The 25936-nt window shown below is 60.2% G+C and overlaps 2 protein-coding genes across 4 annotated transcripts in view; one reads left to right on the top strand and one right to left on the bottom strand.

The window, feature by feature from the left end:
* The window catches only part of LOC104367271 (SREBF chaperone), a 66451-nt gene extending 46020 nt beyond the window's left edge, over positions 1-20431 (top strand). For 2 of the 3 annotated variants that reach the window (XM_042802261.1, XM_042802262.1), the window contains exons 9-24: positions 838-950; positions 1848-1942; positions 5679-5807; positions 6609-6707; positions 7161-7379; positions 8439-8872; positions 9541-9735; positions 10467-10668; positions 11459-11574; positions 11732-12296; positions 15008-15093; positions 15602-15684; positions 16228-16394; positions 16881-16961; positions 18082-18288; positions 19326-20431. In XM_042802261.1, coding sequence (XP_042658195.1) covers positions 838-950; positions 1848-1942; positions 5679-5807; positions 6609-6707; positions 7161-7379; positions 8439-8872; positions 9541-9735; positions 10467-10668; positions 11459-11574; positions 11732-12296; positions 15008-15093; positions 15602-15684; positions 16228-16394; positions 16881-16961; positions 18082-18288; positions 19326-19571 — 3037 coding nt within the window. In that variant the 3' untranslated portion in view covers positions 19572-20431. The remainder of the gene's footprint in view (positions 1-837; positions 951-1847; positions 1943-5678; positions 5808-6608; positions 6708-7160; positions 7380-8438; positions 8873-9540; positions 9736-10466; positions 10669-11458; positions 11575-11731; positions 12297-15007; positions 15094-15601; positions 15685-16227; positions 16395-16880; positions 16962-18081; positions 18289-19325) is intronic. The other variant, XM_042802263.1, reaches the window with a different exon arrangement.
* A 95-nt stretch (positions 20432-20526) lies between these two features.
* PTPN23 (protein tyrosine phosphatase non-receptor type 23) lies at positions 20527-25567 on the bottom strand. The gene is given in 12 exon segments (XM_042802180.1): positions 20527-20930; positions 20932-21228; positions 21333-21458; positions 21564-21702; positions 21815-21919; positions 22753-22937; positions 23037-23672; positions 23675-24326; positions 24328-24635; positions 24637-25057; positions 25259-25438; positions 25515-25567. Coding segments are annotated over 12 exon segments (3327 nt in total). The 3' UTR covers positions 20527-20705.
* Between the last annotated feature and the right edge of the window lie 369 nt (positions 25568-25936).

Here is a 25936-nt window from a genome sequence, read left to right as displayed (position 1 = left end):
GCTTTTTCTGCGTGCGTATATTCTGAAGGGCAACTGCACTTCAGTGTGCTTTCGTGGCTCTTGGGTAGAAACTATCCCTGGCAGGATCTAGATTATTTATGTACAAAGCGTATACACCTTTAATGTTGTTCTCCATCTTCTGAGCTACCTGGTGTACTGGAGAACAGAGCTCCACACGCGTTAATTTATCTCCTCCCAACAGAGAAGCCCCTTCATGTGTCCCCTACGCTGCCCGAGGCTGGATCGCTTACAGCAGCTGCAAGGTGTGGGAGCTTTTGCCCACTGGGGATCTGAGCCAGGCACTGCCCACGCTCTTCACTTGAGAGTTTGTTTGTGGGTTTTTTTTTTTTTTTCAAAGAAGTTTTGTTTAATGTCATGCCTAGCTGTGATTTATCAGAATTTTCACTGTTGGTGGTGGGACCTGCTCGCTGCCCTCTTGTTACAATGCTGGTTTGCTGACTGAGTCTACTGCAGTGGTGTTCAAAGTCCACCTTTTTGATTTGCACCTCTTTCTTTGTACTAGGTGCTGGAGAGACTCGTAGAAGGGCACTGTCCCAACCCTAGGAAGCATTAGGACCAATTTAGTGGTAGACTACAACGGCCATTTTCCAGAAAATTGTGCAGCTTTGCAAAAATGTTAATATCTGTCCAAAGCAGATGAAATACAGAACCCTTACCTCATCACAGAGTAATATTGTATGAGAAGAGATTTGGCTAAGAGCACTGGACAGTGTTTCCTCACCTTGACTGTTGGATGTGTGTTTGCTGCTGAACTTGCGTCCTTCTCTTCTTTTTCACCAAGGATCTCATTCTCAGTTCTGGTTTTGTTTCTTCTAGAGAGATATTTCCATACTTGGTTGTAGTGATTGGCCTGGAGAACGTGTTGGTTCTCACCAAGTCAGTTGTCTCTACGCCCGTTGACCTGGAAGTGAAGCTGCGCATCGCCCAAGGTATGCAGCTGGCTCTGGGAAACTGTTAAGAGAGAGAAAATCAGGGTCACCCAAGGACTGGGAGATGGCAAATGATCTTAATTCTGGTCTGTGATGGAAACAAGGACTGGGTGTGCTGAATGTGAATTGTATTCTGTTAGTCCTTGTGTACTGTTTCTCGTAATTCCAAGGACTAAGAAAGCCTGTAATTGTAGGCACTGCTTTTTAAGACTGTTGACTAAACAAGTTTAAAAAAGTGTTTTGTAAGGGAGAGCTGTATCTCCTGGTATAGATAGTTAGTACCTTGACCTCTCATGTCATGGTTATCGTAAGTGCAGTCCACAGGTCATAGGAAGTTCTGCTGAGTCTGTGATAAAATTATCTTCTCTCTTATTGATACACTCTGTACCTGCATATGGATTTGAGCGTGCTCAAACCATGGATAAGTAGAGTTGGCAAACTTAAAAAGATGTTTCTAAACGTCAGAGAAGATCGATTCTAGAGTGATGCCTAGAAAAATCTATCTAGTTTTAAAAATACAGGTGGCTGTATCCTGGATTGAAAACAGGACTCAAAACCTCAGTGGTCCTTTACTCTTCTGGATCCCTGTACTGCCCCGTGCAGTACCCTCTGACTGCTTAAATCAGGGCAGTTTTGGGAGCTGAGAGAGTTATCCTGAGCTCCCTTTGTAGTTAATGATAATCCCGCTAACACAGACATTGGGAGTCTACAGTCCAGTTCTTTGACTTGGGTATTCAAAATAGGTCAGATGAATTTTAGTCTGAAAGTGCCTTTTTTGCCTATTGTCTATAGACACCTAATTTTAGAGAAGGGAAATCCAATTCCTTTTTGCTGTGCTCACGTCTGTCCACTAATGAACAGTCTCCTTTTACCGGTCTTTGCATGTTCTTTCTCCAGGCTTGAGCAATGAGAGCTGGTCGATAATGAAGAATATGGCAACAGAGCTTGGGATCATCTTGATCGGGTATTTCACCCTTGTCCCGGCCATCCAGGTGAGCGTGGCTGATGGGTTGGACTTTGCGGGACAGAGGCTTGTAGGCACTGCAGGAATGCAGTGTGCAATATTCTGCTCCCCTCCCTGTTGGGCTTAAGAGTCTGTTAGTGGGAAATACAGACATCTCTGCAACGTGGAGCCCTCCAGGAGCTAGCCACCTGGCCAGCAGCTGCCGCTGGGTTCCCAGAGTGGGCCACGAAGATGCTCGGGAGGATGGAGCAGCTCCCATGGGAGGCCGGGCTGAGAGAGTTGGGGGGGTTCAGCCTGGAGAAGAGAAGGCTCCGGGGGGACCTTCGAGCAGCCTCCCAGGGCTTAAAGGGGGGGACAGGAGAGGTGGGGGGGGACTCTGGGTCAGGGGGTGGGGGTAGGATGAGGGGGGACGGGTTTAAGCTGCCAGAGGGGAGATTTAGGTGAGATCTAAGGCAGAAATTGTTCCCTGTGCGGGGGGGGAGGCGCTGGCCCAGGGTGCCCAGAGCAGCTGTGGGTGCCCCCTCCCTGGAAGGGTTCAAGGCCAGGTTGGACGGGGCTGGGAGCCCCCTGGGCTGGAGGAAGGGGGCCCTGCCCGGGGCAGGGGGGGGGCACTGGGGGGGCTTTAAGGTCCCTCCCAGCCCAAACCAGGCTGTGATTCTGTTCATCCCATGGTTGGACCTGGATCCTCGCTCTCCCCAGTTGCCTTACACACATTACCCCCCACTCCCCCCTCCTCCTCCAAGTGCAAGTACGTCTCCCAGTCCCCCCCCCCAGCCCCATAGTCCCTCTGGCAGTTGGCCTGGAGCCCCTGGTCCATCTGATAACCAGCTCCTCCAGCTCTCTGGCTCAGGGACACACACAAACCTGGCTCCCACGCCGCTCACTCTGCTCACCTGGCTCAGCAGTCACCAGTGGTCGCACGCAGCCCCGCGTGCCCTGACGTGCCCCAGTTGCTGGTGACCCAGCCACGCGGGCTCCTGTGCCCCGTGGTCCCCGTTCCAGTTCCTGGGGCTTAGACCCTGCTCGCTCCAGCTGCCGGCACCTCAGACCCAGGGGCTCTGGCAGGACACGGGGGTTTGGGGAGCCTCTCGCGTTGGCTCACCGTGGTGGTTGTCACCCCCGGCCGTGGGCCTGGTCCCTTTGCTGGGGCAGCTGGAGGACGGGCTCATTTCCCACCTCACCATCCGTCCATGCTCCTGGTGTTTGTGAAAATGAGCTTCCTGCCGCAGAGCTGAACGCTGCCCGGGGTCTTTGCTGTGGGGATGGCTTTATTCCAACCTTGAAGTGCCTTTTTGTGAGCTGGCTAATCCACCTTGTAAGTGGATGGAAGGAAAAACCAAAACCCTACCGCTGACTGTGTGCTTCAAGAATTGGAGTGGACAGTCTGTTTGGGGTTCTTTCACCAGATTGACAATTCTGCAGGTTTTTGCAACCACAGGTATCACTGTCTCTGTTTCACGGGTGGGTAAACAGAAACCTCAAGGTAGAGTGATGTGTCAGGGGTCGTGTCGTTGGGTCTGTGCTGCACTGAGAATGGTGGCAAGGTCTTCTGCCTCGCAGTGCGTTATTTTCTCTGCTGCAGTCCCCTCTGCAGGCCTGCGCTCGCTGAGCTGTGTCAGGAAGCTGACACCATTTGATTTCTGGACCTTGAGCAAGCAGGGCTTGTTCCAGGTGAGCTACACGGACAGAAGCACTGCCTAGACAAACCCTCATCACCAATTCCCCAGCACCTCTGCAGCCAGACTTCAGGGAGGTGTCAGCTTGTTGTCGCTGGAAGTTGCTGGCAGGGGCAGTGGGCAAGGGGAGGGCAGGAGCACCCCAGGATCTGCTCTGGGCCCTCCTTGGCCACGCGCGACCTGCGTCAAGGGGGTGGGCAGGGCATATCCTTGCTTTAACAGCAGGAACTCGCCAGTCGAGACTGCAGATTAAAGTGTATTATAATCTGAGTAGGTTAAACATTCAGGCTGGGCACTGAAGGCTAAACTTTGCAGTTCCTGAGCTGCTAAGAGGCCAGCAGGAGAGGAGCTACGGTAGAATTCCCCGGGCTACAGCCGGCCACCTATTGTGGCCTAATTTTTTTTATCTGAAGCTGATCTCAGAGATCGCTCAGCTCAAACGCCGGCATGGTCCATCCTCTGGGTCTAAACTGGGCTCGTTCATGTGCTATATTGGCACCTTTTGGCCTCTGCTCCATCGCTGCGCTGCTCGACCTGGGAGATTGCAATGTGTGAGGCGAGCGTGGCGCCGGCAGCCCGGCCCTGTGGATGCTGCTGGGACAGTTCACTTTCTTGTTGCACTTTGCTGTAGCAGAGCTTGCAGGGCGCGCTGATTACGGGAGACAAAGGGTGTGCTGACAGAGCCACGGGGCAAAGTGACACCGTGCCCCCCCCCCGTGTCCTCTCTGTCAAACGCTCCTGTTCATGACGGCGTTTTGACGCATCCTCTCCGCGTGATCCTCTCTTTCCTTGGATGCTTGCTTTCTCCAGAAGAAGAATCTCGCAGGGGTGCTGTCTCCTAAAGGCTGATGGCTGCTCTGCTGGAGCCTGGAGCACACCCCTTATCTCCGTCCCTGAGAGTGAAGGACACTGTACAGATAGCGTGCTGTCCCCGCGTTGCAGAGTCCAAGGAAGCTGGCAGAAAGAGAGCCAGGCTGCGTAAATCTGGCAGGGACCTTTGCTCTCGGCTGTCCGAGGGAGCAGTGCCGTGCCGGGGTGGTGGAGGTGCTGCCTGGTGCGGGGAAGGACAGAAGAGGGGGGGCATTTCTTTCCTGAAGCTCTCACCTGCCCCCAGGGCTGTCGTGGGTCTCGTTGTTTGGCTCAGTTACTCAGTTACGGTGCCGGCACGCGGCAGGCGTGCGCGCCGAGCGCTCGGCCTCTGCTTTTCACCTCTTGGCCATCGCCCTGTGCCGGAGGTCACGCGCCGAGAGCCCAGTCCTGCGCCCAGGGAAATCACTTGGGGTTTTCCTGTAGGGCGTGCAGTATCCAAGTAGAAGAAGATTTTAGGTTTCCAGAGCTGGCAGCTTCAGATGTCTCTAATCCGAAGTGGAGGTATTACTAGAATTGATATCTCTCGGCGCAGAGCCTGCGGTTTGTGGAGCCTGTGTGTGCTGAGGGCCGGGTGAAATCCAGGTGGATCTTACTCTCCTGGTTTTCTCCTTGAGAGAGGAACCCGTGTTGTGTTTTCATCCCTCTGCTCCCAAAACCTCCTGTCGGATGCTGGGGAAGGGGCTAAAGAGAGAGGCCTGATCAGAACGTGCTTCCTTCTGCTGCTGTTGCTGGGAGGTTTGGGGAGGGGCAGCTGGCCTGGTGGGTTATCGGCTTTCGTATCGCGCTGCTTTTTAAATAGCAAGCAGCTGGTTGCTCGTTTCGAGACCAGTTTGGACAGGATGGGGAGGCGTCAAGGTTTGTTTTGAGGTTTTGAATAGCCTTTCATGCTCTCTCTTTTTCATTTCACGGTGCTGATGTTGGCCTTCAGCCTCACCCGAGGAGCTGGGGCAGACGGAGGAAGGAGGGGGACAAAAGAAATGAATCTCTGCGGCCTCTCCCCTTGCCTGTAGGTGGATGTGTCCTGGCCTGGTCTGTAGGTAGCAAGCATGTCGCCAGGCTAGCGGGCCAGCAGTGAATGCACGGGGTGTTTGCCAGCTCTGTTCTGCAAGGGAGGGCCAGAGCCTTTCATCTCTTGTTTAGCCTAAGGTTCTTACTCCCGCTGGCGTTCAGCTTTCTTGATCTCTCCATGTTTACTAGATCCTTTTTGGGTCCTGACAGGTCCTGGCAGAAATTTGTACCTTCGAGGGAAACAAAACGCCTCCCAAAAATATTTTAATTCCGTGGTGCTGGGAAGTTTTGGATGTAGTGGGGGAGAAGGGATGTCACTTGGTACTTACGGGGAGTAGGGTAAGAGTGTGCATTTGTTTTATAGGGATGAGCTGGGAGTTGACTGTTTTTCTGCTGCTGGGCAGAATCTTTTATTCCTTATTTCTGCAGTGGCACCTGCTGGGGAAAGTGGAGCATTACAGGGCGTTTAGAAAGCACCAGCTTTTGCAAGTGTGGTTTCCCATATACTTGGTGTTTAGAGACTTCCGAGAGTGGGGATGGGAATTTTCTTCCAGGGCCGTAGGAAAGAAATTTGCCCGTCCAGTGCCGAATTAGCCAAAAGTGGGGTTTAAGCAGAAATGGTTTAGCTGGGGCCCGGAGAATGGCTGCGAACAAGTGCACAGATGTGCAGCAACTTCAGTGGTCTGTCTGTGACTGGAGAGGGAGTGGTCCAGTCCCCGAGCAGCCCGTGCTCCCGGAGGAGTTTCAAATCAGGGCTGAGGTTTACTGGTGAGGTGCAGGAAGCTGTTTGGCCCTGGGGGTGGAACTCCTGGCCGGGAGGCTGAGAGCTCTGCTGCCGCCCTGCCACGGCTTTGGGAACTGGGGAAAACATCCTCTGCGGGTTTTTCCTGTGCTGCTTTGATGGTTTATGGCTAGGGAGAACAAAGGATGTGAATCTGAATAAATACGCTCTTGAGTTCCCACGTGGACTTTTCTAGCACTAAACTCTATTACAAAATATCGATAATGGGATTTTTCAGTAAAACAGACTCAGGCCAGCTCTCTGGGCAGGAGTTTGCTGAACCTCCCTTTTTTCTGAAGTTGAAATATTTACCGTTGTCCCTGCAGCTGTGGTGGCTAATCAGTGTGTCCTGTCTGCAGGAGTTCTGCCTCTTTGCTGTGGTCGGCCTGGTGTCTGACTTCTTCCTGCAGATGTTTTTCTTCACTACGGTGCTGTCCATTGACATTCGCCGTATGGAGGTAAGGAAAGGGCCACGAACAGGGGGGTTTTGCCTTGGGTTTTCCTTCTCTGCCGCTGTGGAAGGGTTAGAGGAAGCACGGCCTAAGATTTTTCACTCTCTAAACAGAAAAGACCAGGCTATAAAAGTTCCGGGGCAGCACTTGCTTGATTCACATGTGCAGGGCTTGGGGACAGGATGCCTGAGGGAGCGAGGCACCCTCGGGTGTCTAAGCGTGAAGGGTTGGGGTAGATGGGCTGGGAGGAGACACGGCCACAAACAGACGACCGTGGCTGGGCGAAGAAGGGAGAGAGCGTGCTGGGGAGAAGCTGGGACAGATTGACTCGAGGGTGAAGGTGGGAACTCGGGGGTGGGCATGTATCGAAGGTCGCTGTCCCCACACACGTTTCTCTGGGGGGGGGGGGGGGGGATCTCCCCCTCCGTGGCTCTCACGGGTTTGCTTCTCTCTCGGCAGCTCGCTGATCTGAACAAGCGGTTGCCCGCAGAAGCCTGCCTGCCCCCGGCGAAGCCTGCCAGCCGCTCGCAGCGCTACGAGCGCCAGCCAGCCCTGCGGCCTGCCACCCCCCACACCATCACCCTGCAGCCCTCGTCTTTCAGGAATCTGCGCCTGCCGAAGAGGCTGCGGGTGATTTATTTCTTCGCCAGGACCCGCCTGGCCCAGAGACTCATCATGGTACGGCGCGTGGCGTTGGTTATCCGCTGCCCCTTCCTGCTGGACACTAACCCAACCCAAACTGGCTTCCAGGGGGGGGGGAAAAAAGCCCCACGTTTCCATGCGTGCTTGTTCCCCTGCTAGACTTACTGCCCTGTGGTAAATACCATTCAGGAAGTAATTCCCTGAGAGCATCGCTCGACATGCGTTAGCTCCAGGGCTCTGCCGTTTGCGTGATGTTCGGGTAATTTTCTGCTATTTACTTCGAGACAAAAATCTGCTTTTTCTATAAGCAGGTTTTCAGAGAATCCTGGACTGGTTTGGGTTGGAAGGGACCTTAAAGATTATCTAGTTCCAACCCCCTGCCACGGGCAGGGACAGCGTGTTCAAGGACTGTATGAGAGAAGGTTTTTACAGAGCAGAAATCCTGCTTTGTTCCCGCAGACAATGCGGGCTAAAGACACGGAGGTGCTTTGCTACACAAAAGACTGAGGCTTTTCCTCTTGCAGGTGTAACCGCAGCGGTTACACCAGTCACTGCCCCTGCTCGTCCCCCCCCCATCTCTGTTCCGGGTGTCTGTAACAGAGGCGGAGGGACGGGTGTGTTCCTCAGCTCTGCAGACCACAGCCCGGGCCGTTGCTGCCAACTAACGTGACGGCGGTTTAATTTAAATTCACGCGTCGGTCTGTGACCGGTGGCTGCTGCGGTGGGTCTGGCAGAGGTCAGGAACCAGCACCCTGAGTGAAGCTTTTCCAGCCCGGTTTGAGGGCGGCAGGCCTGCTGGTGCCGCCCGCCAGCACGGAGTCTCTTCCTGCTGTGCCTTCGTGCGGGAGAAGCGGGGTTCTCGCCGTCGGGGCGGCTTGGATGGCTCGTGGGAAAGCGGCCTGCGGTTTTCTGTGCGTGCTCTGCGAGCTCTCCCCATCCTCTGAGGGGATGAGTGTCTGCTGGGAGCGTGGGCGTAGCGGGGCGCGGGGTGCCCCCTTGGCTGGGGCGGTGTCGCTCAGCTCCGGCGGCGGCGTTGGAGGAGGAGTGGGGAGGCCGGGTGCTGAACGGGCTTGTCTCTTTGCTCGTCGTGCGCAGGCGGGGACGGTGATCTGGATTGGAATCCTGGTTTACACGGATCCTGCTGGTCTCCGCACCTACCTCACGTCCCAGGTCACCGAACAGAGTCCTTTGGGTGAAGCAGGTCTGCCTCCTATGCCTGTTCCTGGAGGGGTCCTACCTGCTGGGGACCCCAAGATTGATCTCTCAGTCTTCCCATCGGACCCTATACAGCTGTCAGAAAACCAGACGCAGCAGCGCGAGCAGAAATCAGGGCTGGAGTCCCTGAGCAGGCTGGAGACAAACCAGCACACGTGGGCCCAAGGACCAGAGGGCAAAGGGAATGGACAGGCGGAGCTTGGAACTGAAGCAGAGGTTACCTGGGGAGCAGAGGATGAGGAGATTTGGAGGAAGCTTTCCTTCAGACACTGGCCATCTCTCTTCAGCTACTACAATATCACCCTGGCCAAGAGGCAAGTGGGCTGGCATCGAGTGCTTTGAGTTGTGGGATTGACCCCAAACCTTTTTCTTTCTTCTGTCCTTTGTCCTCCCGCGTTAGATAATTTGCGTTCCACGCGGCGTACTCCAAACGTGTCTTCAGCAGGAGACTGTTCACCAGGCCCTCCTGTGTGGTGCGGAGGTACCGGACTCTCCAGGGCTGTTTGAGGGTTGTGTTTCTCTCTCTGCTTTTGGGTGTATTACTTCCTTGTTGTCTTGAGCCTGGAGATGACGTTCAGAGTTTTGTAAAACGATGTATGACCATCTGTAAGTGGTGGGGATGGCACATGTGAGGAGTAGAGACATCTGAGCTGAAGAAACTTCTTGGTGAGATCTTCTGGCCTGCGGGAAACTGGACCAGATCGTTCTCTCCTTCCTTAAATCTGTGTGATCCGTTTGACCTCATGAGCAGGTCCTTCCCGTGTTAGCTCTTAACCTCTCCCACAGAGTTAAGGGTTAAGACCTGGGAAATACCTTTAGAGAAAAATATTTCAGAGGAGGTCTTTAGGATACTTAAGACTCCTGGACTGAAAGTACATACTCAGCCCTACCTTGGCTGCTCGTGGGAAGATGGGCTTAGGTTAGCTGTTGGGATTTTTGTGCTTGTTGTCCCTAAGCTCTTCCCACCTTTCCTTTCCTTCAGGTACATCAGCATCCTCCCAGCGATCCCTGTCACGCTGTACCTGAACCCACAAGAGGCCTTAGAAGTGCGGCATCCCCAGGAGGCTAACCGCTACCACCCCTTCTTCTCTGCGAGCGCTGGGAAGCTGGACGCTGCAGCTCGGCCTGACCAAGCCTCCTCCAGGCTGCAGGGGCACCAGGATGTCACTCTTTACAAGTAAAAGAGTCCTCGAAACGCCCCTCTGACCCTTGGAGACGCGCGTTGCTCTTTGCCCCTTTGGCTCATCTCCTGGCGGGAGGCCAAACAACACGTGTTAAAGCTCCGGTGCAAAATCCTGTAATGCTCGGGACGCGCCGGCTCGGCCGGCGCCGCGTTAAATTAATCTCTCTCCTGGCACCGTTTTCCCCAGCAGCTGAGTTCCCTGGCAGGAGGGGGGGGGGTGTGCATCCCGGGTTGTAAGCGCACGTGGTGCGTCCCGGGGTTTATCTCTGGGCTAGGAGTTCCTCTTTGGGAATAAATGTCGTGATGCAGTAACGTTTTGGGGGGGGGGGTAGATCAAACTCTTGTGCGAGACCTCCCTTCCCTGCCGAGAGGGCGGGCGCGCAGCTCGCCCTCTGAATCTGCAGTTCCCCTTTGGCTCTGCAGAACACCCTTGATATTACCCCAGGCCCCGTCGAGTGTTTTTCTTACTGTCTGAATTGCTGTGTACTTTTCTTACTGAAAAGTCTGAAAATCTTGTGGAAATCTCCATTTCCCATTAAAAAAAAAAAAAAAAAAAGCCTTTTCATTTTCCAGAAACCGCTATAGCTTACTGAAAATTTTTCTCGGCTGAAAAATTCAGACCAGCAACACGTGGAATATTTGCACAGGATGTTTCAAACTCTGTCTGCGGAGTTAGCAGCTGGATCTTTATCTCACCTTCGTTTTGTCTTTGTCTCTCCCCCCAGGGTGGCTGCTCTGGGCCTGGCCTCGGGCATTATCCTGGTCCTCCTGCTCTTCTGCCTGTACAGGGTGTTCTGCCCCAAAAACTACGGGCAGAACGGGCTCTCGCACAGCAGGAGGAAGAGGGGGGACCTGCCCTGTGACGATTACGGCTACTCCCCGCCCGAGACCGAGATCGTCCCCTTGGTTCTCCGGGGTCACCTCATGGTAGGTGGGACAGGAAGGGAAGGGCCTTTGGCCGACATGCACCACACATCTTCTGGTTCCTTCGTTTTACTTAAATAACAGACCGGCTGTGCAGCCTTGGCACGACGCACCCGTGGAGGCTAACGGCCGGGGCGAATGCTCTAGATGCACAGAGAGACGTATAAACCTAGCAGGATATTGTAGCATGAAGTTTCCTGCAGCACTTCTCCATTTCTTCCTGTTATTACATTGCTGTTCCTCCCTCCTCTGTATGGCCAACCGTTTGCTTCTACTGGCTGGGCTGACCCACCCTCCTTCGCTGGGGTAGCTCTAGGCCCCTGAGGTTGCACGCCCACTGGATCCTTTTTTCCTGCCTCCCAAAAGTCAGTGGCGTAGGTTTGAGCTGTTAAACGTTGTTTCCAGTGCTAAAACCATCCGTGGGTTCACACGGAGGTGTGGGGCTGCTCGGTTTACTCGTTTTTTTTTTTTTTTTTCTGGAGGAGAAAGATGTTTCCTCCCCTTCTGAGGCGAAACGAAGCGTCAGGCGGAGTTTGGAACTCCGTGCCGTGCCTTCCGGAGAAGCGGCACCTCGTTCCTCATCCCGCCGTCTCTTCGGGCCCCGCTGTGTCAGGGAGAGGGAAGGCAGACGGGGTCTGTTTGAATCCCAGGACTCTGGGCGAGGATGTGCTCGTGCTCCCAGCGCATCCCTAGGGTTGCTAAGCCAGCCGCGTAGTTCTGACATAAAATTTACCGTCTCAGCCACCCGCGGGGTGGGGCTGCGGGCTCAGCCGTGCTGGTTCCTCCTTCCCAGGACATCGAGTGTCTGGCGAGCGACGGGATGCTGCTCGTCAGCTGCTGCCTGGTGGGCCAGATCCGCGTGTGGGACGCTCAGACTGGCGACTGCCTCACCGTGATTCCCAAACCCAGGTAAGCGGTGCCCGCGGCAGCTCCCTCGCCTGCGGGCGGGCCACCCCCCCCCCCAGTCGCCGCTCGGGCAGCTGCTGCAAACCCCCCGGGGGGGGCGATGGGCCCGCTCCGACTTGGCAGGGGTGGGGGGCCTGAGCCTTTTGTCGCTGTGTTTCAGGTTGCGAAGGGACAGCAGTGGCGTTTTTGATTACCAGGAGAGTTGGGATCATAGTCCGGATGGCAAGAATGGTCCGGACGACTCTTTCGAGAACAGCCACCAGCTCAAAAGGATGCTGAGCGCCCCGCAGCCTCTGCTTTTCTGCGACCAGCCAGACCTCACGTCTCTCATCGACACGAACTTCTCCGAGCGGGTGAAGGTGGCCGAGTCAGAGCCGCGGCTCCGTGCGGTGGGCGGCCGCCAGAAGGAGACGGGCTACGACTTCAGCAGCCTGGTCGGGAAGGCGTACGAGGAGCACGGCACCTCCAACGGCCTGAGCTTCGCCGGGCCCCCCGCCCCGCCCGGGCAGGCCGGCTTCTGCGCGGGGAGCGGCGGCGCCCGGGGCTGCGGGGCCGAGGAGGGCGGCTGCGCCGGCCGCAGGAGGAGCCTGGGGGACGACCCCCTGACGGGATTTGACGGATCGTCCCCGCTTCCTTCCTGGGGGGGAGACTTGGAGAGCTCTGTCTGGAGCCTGGACCTGCAGGGGAATCTGATCGTGGCCGGCCGGAGCAACGGGAAGCTGGAGGTGAGGAGCAAGGCTCGCTGCCAGCCCCGGCGCTGGCTCGGCTGCCCGCGGCTCCCTAAGGCTGGAGGAGCGTAAAGATTGCCCTGTCACTGAGTAGCGCTGCTGGTCAGCCATGAAATGAGGTAAAACGAACGGGAGTTCTCCAGGAGTCGTCCAGGTTCTGGCGCAAATCTTAATCGGAAGTTTAAATGGCTTCCAACGAGGAGCCTTCAGGATTAGGTTTGGTTTTAATTTTGGGTTTTGGAAACGAAGTCAGAATTCTTCCGTGCTGGTCAGCCATGAAATGAGGTAAAATGAACAGGAGTTCTCTAGGAGTGATCCAGGTTCTGGCGTAAATTTTAATCGGAAGTTTAAATGGCTTCCAACGAGGAGCCTTCAGGATTAGGTTTGGTTTTAATTTTGGGTTTTGGAAATGAAGTCAGAATTCTTCCTTGCTGGTCAGCCATGAAATGAGGTAAAATGAACAGGAGTTCTCTAGGAGTGATCCCAGGTTCTGGCGTAAATTTTAATTGGAAGTTTAAATGGCCTCCAACGAGGAGCCTTCAGGATTAGGTTTGGTTTTAATTTTGGGTTTTGGAAACAAAGTCGGAATTTTTCCTTGCTGGTCAGTCACGGAACAGGAATTCTCTAGGAGTGATCCAGGTTCAGGAGCAAATTTTAATCAGAAGTTTAAATGGCCTCCAACGAGGAGCCTTCAGGATTAGGTTTGGTTTTAATTTCGTTTTTGGAAACGAAGTCGGAATTTTTCCTTGCTGGTCAGTCACGGAACAGGAATTCTCTAGGAGTGATCCAGGTTCTGGCGTAAATTTTAATCGGAAGTTTAAATGGCTTCCAACGAGGAGCCTTCAGGATTAGGTTTGGTTTTAATTTTGGGTTTTGGAAATGAAGTCAGAATTCTTCCGTGCTGGTCAGCCATGAAATGAGGTAAAATGAACAGGAATTCTCTAGGAGTAGTCCAGGTTCTGGCGCAAATTTTAATCGGAAGTTTAAATGGCTTCCAACGAGGAACTTTCATGTTTAGGTTTGATTTTAATTTTGTTTTTGGAAACGAAGTCGGAATTTTTCCTTGCTGGTCAGTCACGGAACAGGAATTCTCTAGGAGTGATCCAGGTTCAGGAGCAAATTTTAATCGGAAGTTTAAATGGTCTCCAACAAGGAACTTTCAGGATTAGGTTTGGTTTTAATTTCGTTTTTGGAAATGAAGTCAGGATTCTTCCTTGCTGGTCAGCCATGAAATGAGGTAAAATGAACAGGAGTTTTCTAGGAGTGATCCAGGTTCTGGCGTAAATTTTAATCGGAAGTTTAAATGGCCTCCAACGAGGAGCCTTCAGGATTAGGTTTGGTTTTAATTTTGGGTTTTGGAAATGAAGTCAGAATTCTTCCGTGCTGGTCAGCCATGAAATGAGGTAAAATGAACAGGAGTTCTCTAGGAGTGATCCCAGGTTCTGGCGCAAATTTTAATCGGAAGTTTAAATAGCTTCCAATGAGGAACTTTCATGTTTAGGTTTGATTTTAATTTCGTTTTTGGAAACGAAGTCGGAATTTTTCCTTGCTGGTCAGTCACGGAACAGGAATTCTCTAGGAGTGATCCAGGTTCTGGCGCAAATTTTAATCGGAAGTTTAAATGGTCTCCAACAAGGAACTTTCAGGATTAGGTTTGATTTTAATTTCGTTTTTGGAAATGAAGTCAGAATTCTTCCTTGCTGGTCAGCCATGAAATGAGGTAAAATGAACAGGAGTTCTCTAGGAGTGATCCAGGTTCTGGCGTAAATTTTAATCGGAAGTTTAAATGGCTTCCAACGAGGAGCCTTCAGGATTAGGTTTGGTTTTAATTTTGGGTTTTGGAAATGAAGTCAGAATTCTTCCTTGCTGGTCAGTCACGGAACAGGAATTCTCTAGGAGTGATCCAGGTTCAGGAGCAAATTTTAATCGGAAGTTTAAATGGTCTCCAACAAGGAACTTTCAGGATTAGGTTTGATTTTAATTTCGTTTTGGAAATGAAGTCAGGATTCTTCCGTGCTGGTCAGCCATGAAATGAGGTGAAATGAACAGGAATTCTCTAGGAGTGATCCAGGTTCTGGCGCAAATTTTAATCGGAAGTTTAAATGGCTTCCAATGAGGAACCTTCAGGATTAGGTTTGATTTTAATTTCGTTTTTGGAAACAAAGTCAGAATTTCTCCTTCAAACTAAATACGGGGTTTTTTTAAACAAACGTGTTTCAAAATAAAATTTTCAATGATTTTTGACCTGTTCCACCCGGGCTGCGTGTGAGCAGCTCTCACTCTTCCCATCAAAGGCACAGGCAGGCCGCTCCGCCGCTTTTCTTTGTCCTTTAGGTATTGTTTGGAGCTCAGACAGTTCCTTCTGAGCTGCTGCCATGAGACCCTGACTGAGTTTTGCTGCCGAATCTTCTCTCCAGTGCGTGTCGCGATATTTCTTCAAAATCCAGAGCGCTGGCTGCTCGGGCCAGGGCAGGTGCGGGGCTGCTGGTGGGGCCGGGGGGCTGCAGGCTGCCCGAGTGCTGCAGCGGGGCTGGCGCTCGCCGGGCAGTGTTGATGAAAATACCATTTAACAGCAGCCAGGCTAGAAAGAAAAAGAGGACGGCGTGAGCTGAGGTCCCCCCCCCCCCCCGGTGCGGGGGGCCCCTGGGCAGGGCCTCCGGTCCGACCGCCGGGTTCTCTCTCGCGGCGTTAACCCCGTCTCCTTCCAGGTCTGGGATGCCATCGAGGGGACCCTCCGCAGCAGTAACGAGGAGAGCCAGTCTGGCATCACCGCGCTCGTCTTCCTGAACAACAGGTGAGGGCGTCGGCGCATCGGTGCTTCCCTGCGAGGGGAGGGGGAGGGCAGGACCCCCGGCCCTGACCCTCCTGCCACGGCGGCCCGACAGCTCGGGCTGGCCGAGGCTCAGCTGGGGAGTCTCTTCCTCCCCACCCGTCCACCTCTCGAGCTGGGCTCTGTGGAGCGAGCTTTCCCGGCTCCGCGTCTGCTCCAGCAGCCGCTTCTGCATCCGCACACTCGGTTTTGCTGGTGGCTGAACATCCAGAACAATTCCAGGCTGGGCCCTGGGGCCTTTGGGTCGCTGCTGCTGTTTTTCAAGAGGCGCCACCAGCTCCCAGTTTATTCTGCAGTCTGAGCTCAGTATCGTTTCCGAGCTCTCTTCCTTGCGGGGGGGGAGTTGCCCCCTCACGGGGGGGGGAGCCTGCGTGGTTTGTGTTCCGCCTCGGACGGGGCCTGGTCTCGGGGCTCCTCGCCCCGCGGGAGCGGGGAAGGGGCCTCTCCTCACGTCCCTGCCTTCCTCCCTCAGGATCGTCGCTGCCCGCTTGAACGGCTCGTTGGATTTCTTTTCGCTCGAGACACGCACGTCCCTGAACCACCTGCAGTTCCGAGGTAAGCAGGCGCCCAGGCACGCTGCGCGCTGCTCTGAGCTCCTCCCGGCCTTGTCCCTCGCCTCCTTGCAGCTTCCTCACACCCTCTTCATAAGCTTTTGTAACAATGCTCCGCTCTAAACCCAGCTGCTGTGGAGAGGTGAGGAACACTCGGGGAGTTCCCTATGCAGGGAGGGCGCCCTGAGGGCTGGTTTTCTCCAGTGCAGAGGTCTGGAGGCCAAGACGTGCGTTCCAGTGTCAGCTCTGCCCTGTGCTTCTTCCCTTTCCCACTTCTCACTTACTCCCTCCTTCAGCCGGGTCTGTTCTCCCTCGTTTGCACACCCTGCAGCCCTACGCCACCACGACACGCCCAAAACCAGTCCGTGGTGGTTACCCGTTCGCAGCGCGGCGGCTCCTTCGGTTCTGGAGCGGCCTGGAGGGGAGAAGGAACCCTGGCTTTCCTCCGGGAGAGCCGTTGCGTTCCCGGAGGAAGCTCAGCGCCGTTTCTCGGGGCGTGAGGGCTGCGGCTGCTGCAGCGAGGACTTACCCGCCCGTCTCGCCGCAGGAGCCCCGAGCAGGAGCAGCATCCCGTCCTCCCCCGTGTTCAGCGGCGGCGACATCATCGCGTGTCAGCTCACCCACACCGTGTCCTGCGCCCACCAGAAGCCCATCACGGCGCTGAAGGCTGCGGCAGGACGCCTGGTCACTGGGAGCCAGGACCACACTCTGAGAGTAGGGGGCTCCCTCGGCCCGGGGGGGGGGGGGGGGGTCGGGGTCCGATCCAGCGCGTTCCCCAAGCTCCCCGTGTTGTTTGCTCTGCCCGGCTGGGGCTCCTGGCAGCAGCTGGGAGGACAGAGCCCCGTGTGAGGCGTGGGCTGGGTGAGAGCCGGGTCTGGGTTCTGGCTTAGTCACAGAATCACTGAGGTTGGGGAAAAAACCCTTCAGCTCATCGAGTCCAGCCGCTCCCCCGGCACCGCTGAGCCACGTCCCTCCGCGCCGCATCCACGCGGCTTTTAAATCCCTCCCGGCACGGTGACTCAGCCCGTTCCGGAAAGGGAAGGAATATTTTCCTAATCCCCAACCTAACTCCCCCCCCCCCCCCCCCCGGCACAACCCGAGGCCACCTCCTCTCATCCTATTGCTTGTGAGGCTCGGGAAGCACCGCGCTGCGGCACGGCCGCCCCGCGCCCACCCGCGTCTGCCCCCTCTGCCCCGCAGGTGTTTCGGCTGGAAGACTCGTGCTGTTTGTTCACGCTGCAGGGTCACTCGGGGGCCATCACGGCCGTCTACATCGACCAGGTAAAGCGCAGCTGGCTCCGCGCCGGGACAAACGTCCCTGACCCACGGCTGCCGAGCGCGGCTCTGAAGGCAGAGCCGGGACCGCGGGGCTGGAACTGGCCCCGGGGAAATGTTCCCCAGCCCTCGCGGGGACCTGGCTCCGCAGCGAGGGGGGCGGAGGCCGAGCGCCGCCGCGCTGCCCTGCCGGCGCTGGCGAGGTGAGCGAGGCCGAGGACCGAGCCTTGCAGGGCCTGCCCTGCCACGAGCATCCCGCGGGGAGGAGGAGGAGGAGGAGGAGGAGGAGGAGGGCTGCGCCTGGGTGCTCTCGTCACGGGTGGAGTGACGCTCTTCCCTTGTGAGAGAGAAGTAGCCACGTGCTTATTGGTGTAAACCAGCAATTTGGCAGAGCTGGATAGAAACGCGACGTAGGTCTGGTGGCGAGGTTCGCGCGACAGTTACTGCGTAGGGGACGGGGTCAGACAAAACTGTCCGGGAGAGCCTCCCCGTGAGTCCCGGGGTTCAGAGGGGACCCCCCCCCCCCCCCCGTGGCCCTTCCCAACTGCTCAGAGAGGGGTCTGCGTGCGGCTGGATCCACTCCTGGCCCCCGACGAGGCTTCCTGCCTAACGGGCCGTACGTGCGCCATGGGTCCTTCCTGTGGGCCCTCAGGGGGTGTCGTACGCTGGGCTCGCGCTCGCGCTTACACGCCGGCCTCGGAAATGAGGGTCCTGCAGTCGGGCCCTGACCGGCACCCCGGCGAGGTGGGCGCGTTGTTCAAATCGGCGCTCGGCCGTTGGGGTGCTCCCTGTGTCTGACGATGGGTCCCACTGGAGTGGGGTGCCGGGAAATCCAGGTCGGGGCGAGGCGGGGAGCGCGCCGCCACGGCGTCACACAGATTTAGGATGCTCTGCACCTCAGCGGGCCCGGGGGGGTTGGGGATTTAACACCCCCCCCCCGCCCCGGCCTGCTGGAACGCCCGGACACAGGCAGGGAGAGACGCGGCGCTGGCGGTTCGGCTCCATCCCAGCTCCCTGTGACCAAATCCCGGGCGCGTGCCCGGAGCGCTGCCGGCGCTGCCGTGTGGGTGGAAGGGGCCCCTGTGCTCTGCGCCTTCCTGAGCCGCCTCTGCCCGTGTCCCCGCAGACGATGGTGCTGGCGAGCGGAGGCCAGGACGGTGCCATCTGCCTCTGGGACGTGCTGACGGGGAGCAGGGTCAGCCACATGTACGCCCACCGAGGGGACGTCACGTCCCTCACCTGCACAACGTCCTGCGTCATCAGCAGCGGCTTGGACGACGTGATCAGCATCTGGGACCGCAGCTCGGGGATCAAGCTCTATTCAATCCAGCAGGTCGGCGGCGGGGGAGCGGCCGGGGGGGGGGTTAAGGGTGCTCGGGGGCTTTTCTGAACCCCACCACAGCCTCGAGGTCACCTCTGCTGGGCTTGGGGCCTCAGCGCCTCTGTTTAAACTTCCCTGCTTGTAACTCGTAGAATCCTGGAACGGTTTGGGCTGGGAGGGACCTCAGAGCCCCCCCAGTGCCCCCCCCTGCCCCACGCAGGGCCCCCTTCCCCCAGCCCAGGGGGCTCCCAGCCCCGTCCAACCTGGCCTTGAACCCTTCCAGGGAGGGGGCACCCACAGCTGCTCTGGGCACCCTGGGCCAGCGCCTCCCCCCCCGCACAGGGAACAATTTCTGCCTCAGATCTCACCTAAATCTCCCCTCTTTCAGCTTAAAACCGTCCCCTCTCGTCCTACCCCCACCCCCTGACCCAGAGTCCCCCCCCCACCTCCCCTGTCCCCCCTTTAAGCCCTGGGAGGCCGCTCGAAGGTCCCCCCGGAGCCTTCTCTTCTCCAGGCTGAACCCCCCCAACTCTCTCAGCCCGGCCCCCCAGGGGAGCTGCTCCAGCCCCCCCAGCATCTCCGTGGCCTCCTCTGGCCCCGCTCGAGCAGCTCCGTGTCCTTCTGCTGTTGGGGGCCCCCGAGCTGGCCCCAGCACTGCAGGGGGGTCTCCCCAGAGCGGAGCAGAGGGGGACAATCCCCTCCCTGGCCCTGCTGCCCCCCCTGCTCTGGCTGCAGCCCAGGGCACGGGTGGGTTCTGGGCTGCCAGCGCACGGGGCTGCCTCACGGGCAGTTTTCCCCCCACCAGCCCCCCCAGTCCCTCTCCTTGGGGCTGCTCTCCAGCCACCCCTCGAGGGCCCAGCCTGGGTCTGTGCTGGGGATTGCCCCGACCCACGGGCAGCACCTTGCCCTCGGCCTTGCTGAACCCCAGGAGGTTTGCCCGGGCCCCTCGGGGTGTCACCGTGATGTCCGTGACCTCAGGGAAGTCCCGACCCGGGCGCAGCCGCCGGGGTTCCCCGCGTCTCGCCGACCGTTGCTCTGGTCCCACGCAGGAGCTGGGCTGCGGCGCCAGCCTGGGCGTCATCTCCGACAACCTCCTGGTGACGGGGGGCCAGGGCTGCGTCTCCTTCTGGGACATCGGCTACGGGGACCTGCTGCAGACCGTCTACCTGGGCAAGAGCAACGAGGCGCAGCCGGCGCGGCAGATCCTGGTGCTGGAGAACGCCGCCATCGTCTGCAACTTCGGGAGCGAGCTCAGCCTGGTCTACGTGCCCTCGGTGCTGGAGAAGTTGGACTGAGGGGAGGGGGGCACACGGGGGGCCCAGAGCCCCTCTGGGTGTTGAAGGGGGGGGGGCTCTGTCCCTCCTAAACCGGACTTTTGTCACCTGATGGTTGTGGGTCCGCGCCCTCCTCCCCGACACCCCCCCCCCCCTATTTCCTGCACCTTCCGTGAGGGCTCCCCCCAGGGAGGGGGCAAGGACTGAGCACCCTGCACAGGATGGGGCCACGGGGGGGGGGACACACCCCATCACCCTCTGCCTGTACCCCACCCCCGGCTCGTGGGGGACCCCCCCAGCCCAGGCACTTGGCCCCCAAGTGCCTTAGAGCGTGGGCAGGGCGCCCCCCCCCCCCCGCCCTATTTATTTATACGCTGTATATATTTATTTATTATGGCAGGAGAGCGCTGGGGCAGCCACCCGCCTCCCTCCTCCTCTGCCCGGTTTGCAGCAATAGCACCTTCCTCCTCCTCCTCCTCCTCCTCCTCCCTGGGTGGGGCTGGAGGAGGCTCCTCAGGCTGGGAGGGGGCAGGCAGCCCTTGCCCCCCCCCTCTCCCGGGTGTGGGGGGAAGAGGAGGCAGCAGGACCCAAAACTCCTCCAGTGGGGGCCGGGAGGACACCACCCCCCCCACCCCCAGTCCCTCCAGTGCTCCCATCGTGTCTGGGCTGGGGGGCTCGGGGGGGGGGGACCCCAGGGCCTGGGTGCGGCTGCGGGGGGGTGGGGGTGGCGAGGGGGGGTCCTTAGTTTCGCCCCCCCCCCCCCCAGCCTCGGGTGGCCTTAGCCCAGCTGTACGCTTTGTTCTGTACAGGGGACGCTTTTTGTACCAGATCGTGTTTTATAACGTGTACGAGGACACCTCCAGTAAACAGAACTAACCCGAGCCCGGTGCCACACACCCCCCCCCGCCCCCCCAAAACCGTGACCCCCCCCCCCTCGCCCCGGCGGGGAGCAGAGACACCCCCCCCCCCCAGCGTCTGCGGCTCAAACTCTTTTATTTTAGTAGCAAAGAGCTGAAAAAGTCAGTGCTCAGTGGAGTCGAAGGAGGAGGCGAGCGCCCGCGTTACACCTGTACAAAGCAGAGGGCTGGGGGGGGGGGGAAGAAGGCAGCCCTCCCCCCCCCCCCCCCCCAATTTTGGGGTGCCCCCCCCCCCCCCTCACGTCTTGTTGAGCGTCCAGAGCGGGTCCAACATGCTGAGGGGGTCGTCGCTGGGCCGGGGGCCGCGCAGCCCCTCGCCCGCCTGCGCCTGCAGGAAGTTCTGCTTGTTCATGCGCTGTTTGCCCTTGAGGGAGGCGTCGAGGCTGAAGGCCTCGGGGCGCAGGGAGGCCAGCAGCTCCAGGGGGGAGGAGGAGGAGGAGGAGGAGGAAGGGGGGGCTGCGGGGGGCGGGGGGGGGGGGCAGCGGCTCCCCCCCTGGGGGTTCGGGGCTCTCCGGAGCGGGGGTGCTGCTCTCAGGGAGGGGCGGCTGCGGGGGGGAGGGCGAGGGGACCCCAACTCCCCCCTCCGGCATCCCGCCGCCCTCGGGGAGGGGCTGGGGGGGATCTGGGGAGGGGGGGGCGGGATCGGGGTCGCCCCCGGCCCCCCCAGCTTTGATGCTCAGCTTGGCGATGGTGGCCTGGATGGAGCTGATGGGCACGTCCCCCCCCAGCACCAGGTCCTGGGGGTCCTGCGGGCAGTAGAGCTGTGGGAGAGAGGTGACACCCCCACCCCCACCCCACCATCTGTGAGCCCCACGGTTGGGGGGGGGGGGGGGGGAGTAGAGCCCCCTCCCCGCCCCACACACACACACCACCTACCTTGGGCGAGGCGCTGTTGGGGGGCCGGGGCGCAGGGGGGGGCCCCCACGCCGTGGCGCTGCAGCACCCGCTCGGCCTGCAGCAGGACGGCCTCGTAGCAGAACTTGAGGTGAAGCTGCCGGAGTTGGGGGGAGCAGAATGAGCGCCCCCCCCCCAACAGCCCCAAAACCGGGGGTGGGGTGTACATCCCCCCCCCCCCACACACTCCCCCCCCCGGTACCTTCTCCTGCAGCATGTGCTTGCGCTGCTGCCGCATCCGCCTCACCAGCTGCGCCAGGTCGGGGATCCCGTTCCCGGCCTCCAGCTCCTGCACGGCCGCGTACAGCAGGCAGAAGGCGCCGGTGCGGCCCACGCCGGAGCTGCAGAGACACCCCCCCACCCCGCCAAACTCTGGCTGGGACAGGCTCAACTTATTTTTTTTTGGGGGGGGGGGGGGAACCCGCAGGACCCCCCCCCGCCAATCCCCCTCACCTGCAGTGCACCACGAGCGGCGTGTGCAGCGGGCGCTGGTGCAGGTAGTGGCCGTGCACCTCCTGGATGAAGTGGAGGAGGCTCGCCTTGCTGTCGGGCAGACCCCTGGGGGGGGGACATGCACACATTTTGGGGGGGGGGGGGACACACATACACTCATTTGGGGGGGGGGGGGGCGCAGAATGGGACACATTCATTTGGGACACACACACATTTGGGGGGGACACGCCCATTTTGGGGTGGGGCATGCTCATTTTGGGGGGGGGACAGACGCGCATTTTGGGGGAGGAAAAGACACGCTGATTTGGGGGGGGGAAAGACACTCATTTTGGGGGGGGGACACAATCTCATTTCGGGGGGGGACATGCTCATTTGGGGGGGGGACACGCTCATCTGGGGGGGGGGACACGCTCATTTTGGGGGGGACACATTTTTGCGAGGGAGACATTTTGGGGGGGGACACACGCTCATTTGGGGGGGGATGGACACACTCATTTTGGGGGGGAACAGACACGCTCATTTGGGGGGACAGACGCTCATTTTGGGGGGGGACAGACACGCTCATTTGGGGGGGGGAAAGACACTCATTTTGGGGGGAGGACACAATCTCATTTGGGGGGGGACACGCTCATTTTGGGGGGACACATTTTTGCGAGGGAGACATTTGGGGGGGGACACACACGCTCATTGGGGGGGGGGGGACAGACACGCTCATTTTGGGGGGGAACAGACACGCTCATTTTGGGGGGGGACAGACACACTGATTTGGGGGGGGATGGACACACTCATTTTGGGACACACACAGACACACTCCAACCCCCTCCCCACACCAGCGCTGCAGCCCTGAGCCCCCGTTCCCCCCCCCAAAAAGCAGCGAACACGCAGCACAGGGGCCTCCCCCCCCCCCCCCCCAGTTCCCCCCCCCCCCAGCCCCGTACAGCTCCGGCCAGGAGGTGAACTGGAGGTGGACCACGGTGCGTTTGAGGCTCTGGTCGCGGTACTGCAGCGTGATCATCCTCTCCACGTGGGTGGGGGCGACCTTCACGCTGGTGAGCACGAGGGTGACGGGTCCCTGCACCAGGGGCTGGCCCCGCTCGGCGGGGAAATACCGCAGCACCTTCTGCTGCAGGAGCCGGAGTGGGGAGTGGGGAGGGGGCACCGTTAGGGGCTGCACAAAGCGACCCCCCCAAACCCCCAACCCCCCCAGCGGGCCGGCCCTTACCTTGTCCAGCTCCTGCTCCGACACCAACATGACGACGACGGAGACTCTCTGCTCGTGGACCATGAGCCAGAAGTCGGCGGCGGTGCCCAGCAGCGGGGCCTGGGTGGCGATGAGGGGGGGGCAGTAAGGCGACAGCTCCTCCACCCGGCTGGCGTTGATGTAGTCGTCCTTCCCCGAGCGCAGCACCACGCGGTTGCGGTCGTACGGCATCACGTCCTGGTGGCGGTTCTTCATGGAGTAGCAGCGGGCGATGGCGATGGAGAGCTGCCGGGCGTCGCGCTCCTGCCCTTCCTGCAGCTCCTTCCAGACGGCGTCGAGCGGGGCCGGGCCGCCGGCCGCCGGCCTCTCCAGCCCCGCCACCGCCCCTCGGAAGCGGCCCAGCTCCGCCAGCAGCCGCAGCACCCGCTCGGGCCGGGCGTAGGGGTCCGTTTCGATCAGCTGCACCGGTTTGGGTTTTTTCGGCCCGTCTTGGGCCGACGCTTTGGTGGGTTGGAGCAGGGGGTGGCCCCCCGCCGCTTGGCAGCCGCCGGGCTGGCTCTCCGGGCTGGAGGAGAGGAGGTCGTCGGTGGAGGAGGTCTGGCGCTGGAAGGAGGCTTCGCCGGGGGGGGGTCTGGGAGGGGGGGCCCCCCCCGAACCGGGCACCAGCTGCGGGGAGGGGGCTGGGGAGGGGACCAGGGGGCCCTGGACCACCACGGCGGCCGGCAGCTGGCCCAGGCCCGGGCTGGCGGCAGGGGGGATGTGGTGGGGAGCGGTTTGGCTAGCCGGGGGGGGCGCGGGGGGGGCCCAGGGCCACGGTGCTGGGGGGGAGCAGGGCTGGGGCAGAAGGGGAGAGCGGGGGAGCTGGCGGGCACCGGGGGCGGCAGCCCCCCCAGAGCGGCACGCAGGGCCGGGGGGCCGCTCGGGCCGGGGGCGCTGGGGAAGGGCAGGGTCCCCGCTGGGGGGGGGGCGAGGCCCTGGGGGGGCAGCTTGTCCTGCGCCGGGAGCTGGTAGAGTTGGGGTGGCAAGGGGGGCTGCCCCCCGGGCCCGGGGAACTGGGCAAACTGGGGCTGGGGGGGCAGCGGGAAGGAGAGAGGGACCTGGGCTCTCCCTGGGGGGGGCAAAAAGGGGGCTGGGGGGAAAGCTGGGGGGCCCTGGGCACGAGGGGCCACCTCCATGGGGGGGGCAAAGGGGTGTGGGTGCTGCCCGGGAGGGAAGGGGTGCTGGGCCGGCTGCCCGAAGGGCTGCAGCCCCCCCTGGCCATAGGGGAAGGGGGCAGGGGGCCCCCCCGGGGCGAGGAAGGGGCCGGGGGGGCCGGGGGGGGGCAGCGCAGCTGGAGATGGGGGCCTGGACACTGTCCACCGTGGTGGTGGCCGGGCGGGCAACCGGGGCCAGCTCGGGACCGCCCGCCTGTGGCTGGGCACCCATGGGTGCTGCACCCAGAGCCGGGGGCTGGAGGGGGGGCACCCCGGGCTGGGCCAGGCTGTAGGAGGCGGCGGGGGGAGCGTGCTGCGGGGAGGAGCGGGGGGGAAGGCCGGGGGGGGGGCCCCCGTAAGTTGGCAGCAGCGGGGCGGGCGGGAAAAGCTGGGGGGCAGAAGCCGGGGCTGATGTGGGGGGGGGGCCCGGTCTGGTGGGGGGCAGAGGGCTGCAGGAGCTGCAGCGGGGCCCCCCCGGCGCGGGGAAAAGGACCTGGTGCCGCGGGGGGTGCTGCCGGCAGCCGGTAGTGGCCGGGGAGGGTGGGGGGCCCCGGGAAGCGCACCGAGGGGGCGAAGGGCTGCAGCGGGGCGCTGGCCAGCCGGGCCGTGGGCAAGAAGGGCTCGGGGGGTCGTAGCCCAGCGGCCAGGGCGGCCAGCGCGGGGGGGGGCAGGCGGGCCAAGTGGGCTGCCAGCACGTCCGGGGGTAAATTACGCAGCTCCTCCGGCAGCTCCGACAGCACCAGGGAGCTCAGCGAGGGCAGGTCGCCGGCGTCCAGCTCCCCCGGAGGCTTCTTCTGCAGGGCGGGTTTGGGGGCCGTGGGCCTGGGGGGTGGCTGCTTCTTCAGCTCCCTGCCGGGGGGGGGAAAAAATCAGCAAGGGGGCTGCCCACGCCCCCTGGGGTACAGCGAGCCAGCGCGCCCAAGGCAAACCCTGGAGGCGCACCCACAGGTTCTCCCCCACCTCCCGGGGAGGGGGGGAGGGCACAGCGGGGACCCCCACCCCCCCCTTTTACACCCCACTCCTCCCACCCGCGTCTCGGGCACCACCTACTTCTCCAAAATCTGTTGCCTGTTGGCCTCGGCGGCTTGGCAGGCGGCCCGGGCTTTCTCCAGCAGCTTGGCGGCCTTCGCCTCCAGGTCGGTGTAAAAATCCTTCCCCTCCTGCGATTTCTTCATCAGGTCCTCGTAGGCTTCATAGGAGGCCACCAGGGTCTGAACGGTGGTGTTCCACCTGGGGATGGGGCGGGGGGGGTGCTGTCAGTGGGGACACCCGGTCGAAGCGGTGGTCGCGTTTTTGGGGAACCCACCAGCACCCACCGGGATGGAGCTGGGTGGGGGACACGCAGCCAGGGCTGGGCATGACGGGGGACGCGCTGAAGATGCTGGTTGTGACCCAACACATCTCCCTTGGGTGGGTGAGGGTCCCAGGCACCCAGAGCCCGCCAGAGCCCCCCCAGAGTCCCCCAAGACCCCGCCAGAGCCCTCCAGAGCCCCCCACCGAGTCCCCCCAGACCCCACCAAGACCCGCCAGGCCCTCCAGACCCCCCCAGAGCCCCCACCAGAGCCCCCCGAGACCCCACCAAGACCCCGCCAGAGCCCTCCAGAGCCCCTTGAGACCCCACCAGAGCCCCCCGAGACCCCACCAGAGCCCCCCGACCCCGCCAGAGCCCTCCAGAGCCCCTTGAGACCCCACCAGAGCCCCCGAGACCCCACCAGAGCCCCCGAGACC

Source organism: Tyto alba, unplaced genomic scaffold, assembly GCF_018691265.1.
Source record: "Tyto alba isolate M040663 unplaced genomic scaffold, T.alba_DEE_v4.0 Super-Scaffold_38, whole genome shotgun sequence".
In the NCBI taxonomy this organism is placed as follows: Eukaryota; Metazoa; Chordata; class Aves; order Strigiformes; family Tytonidae; genus Tyto; species Tyto alba.
The sequence above is the reverse complement of the archived record's forward strand: the minus strand, read 5'-3'. Positions and strand labels throughout refer to the sequence as shown.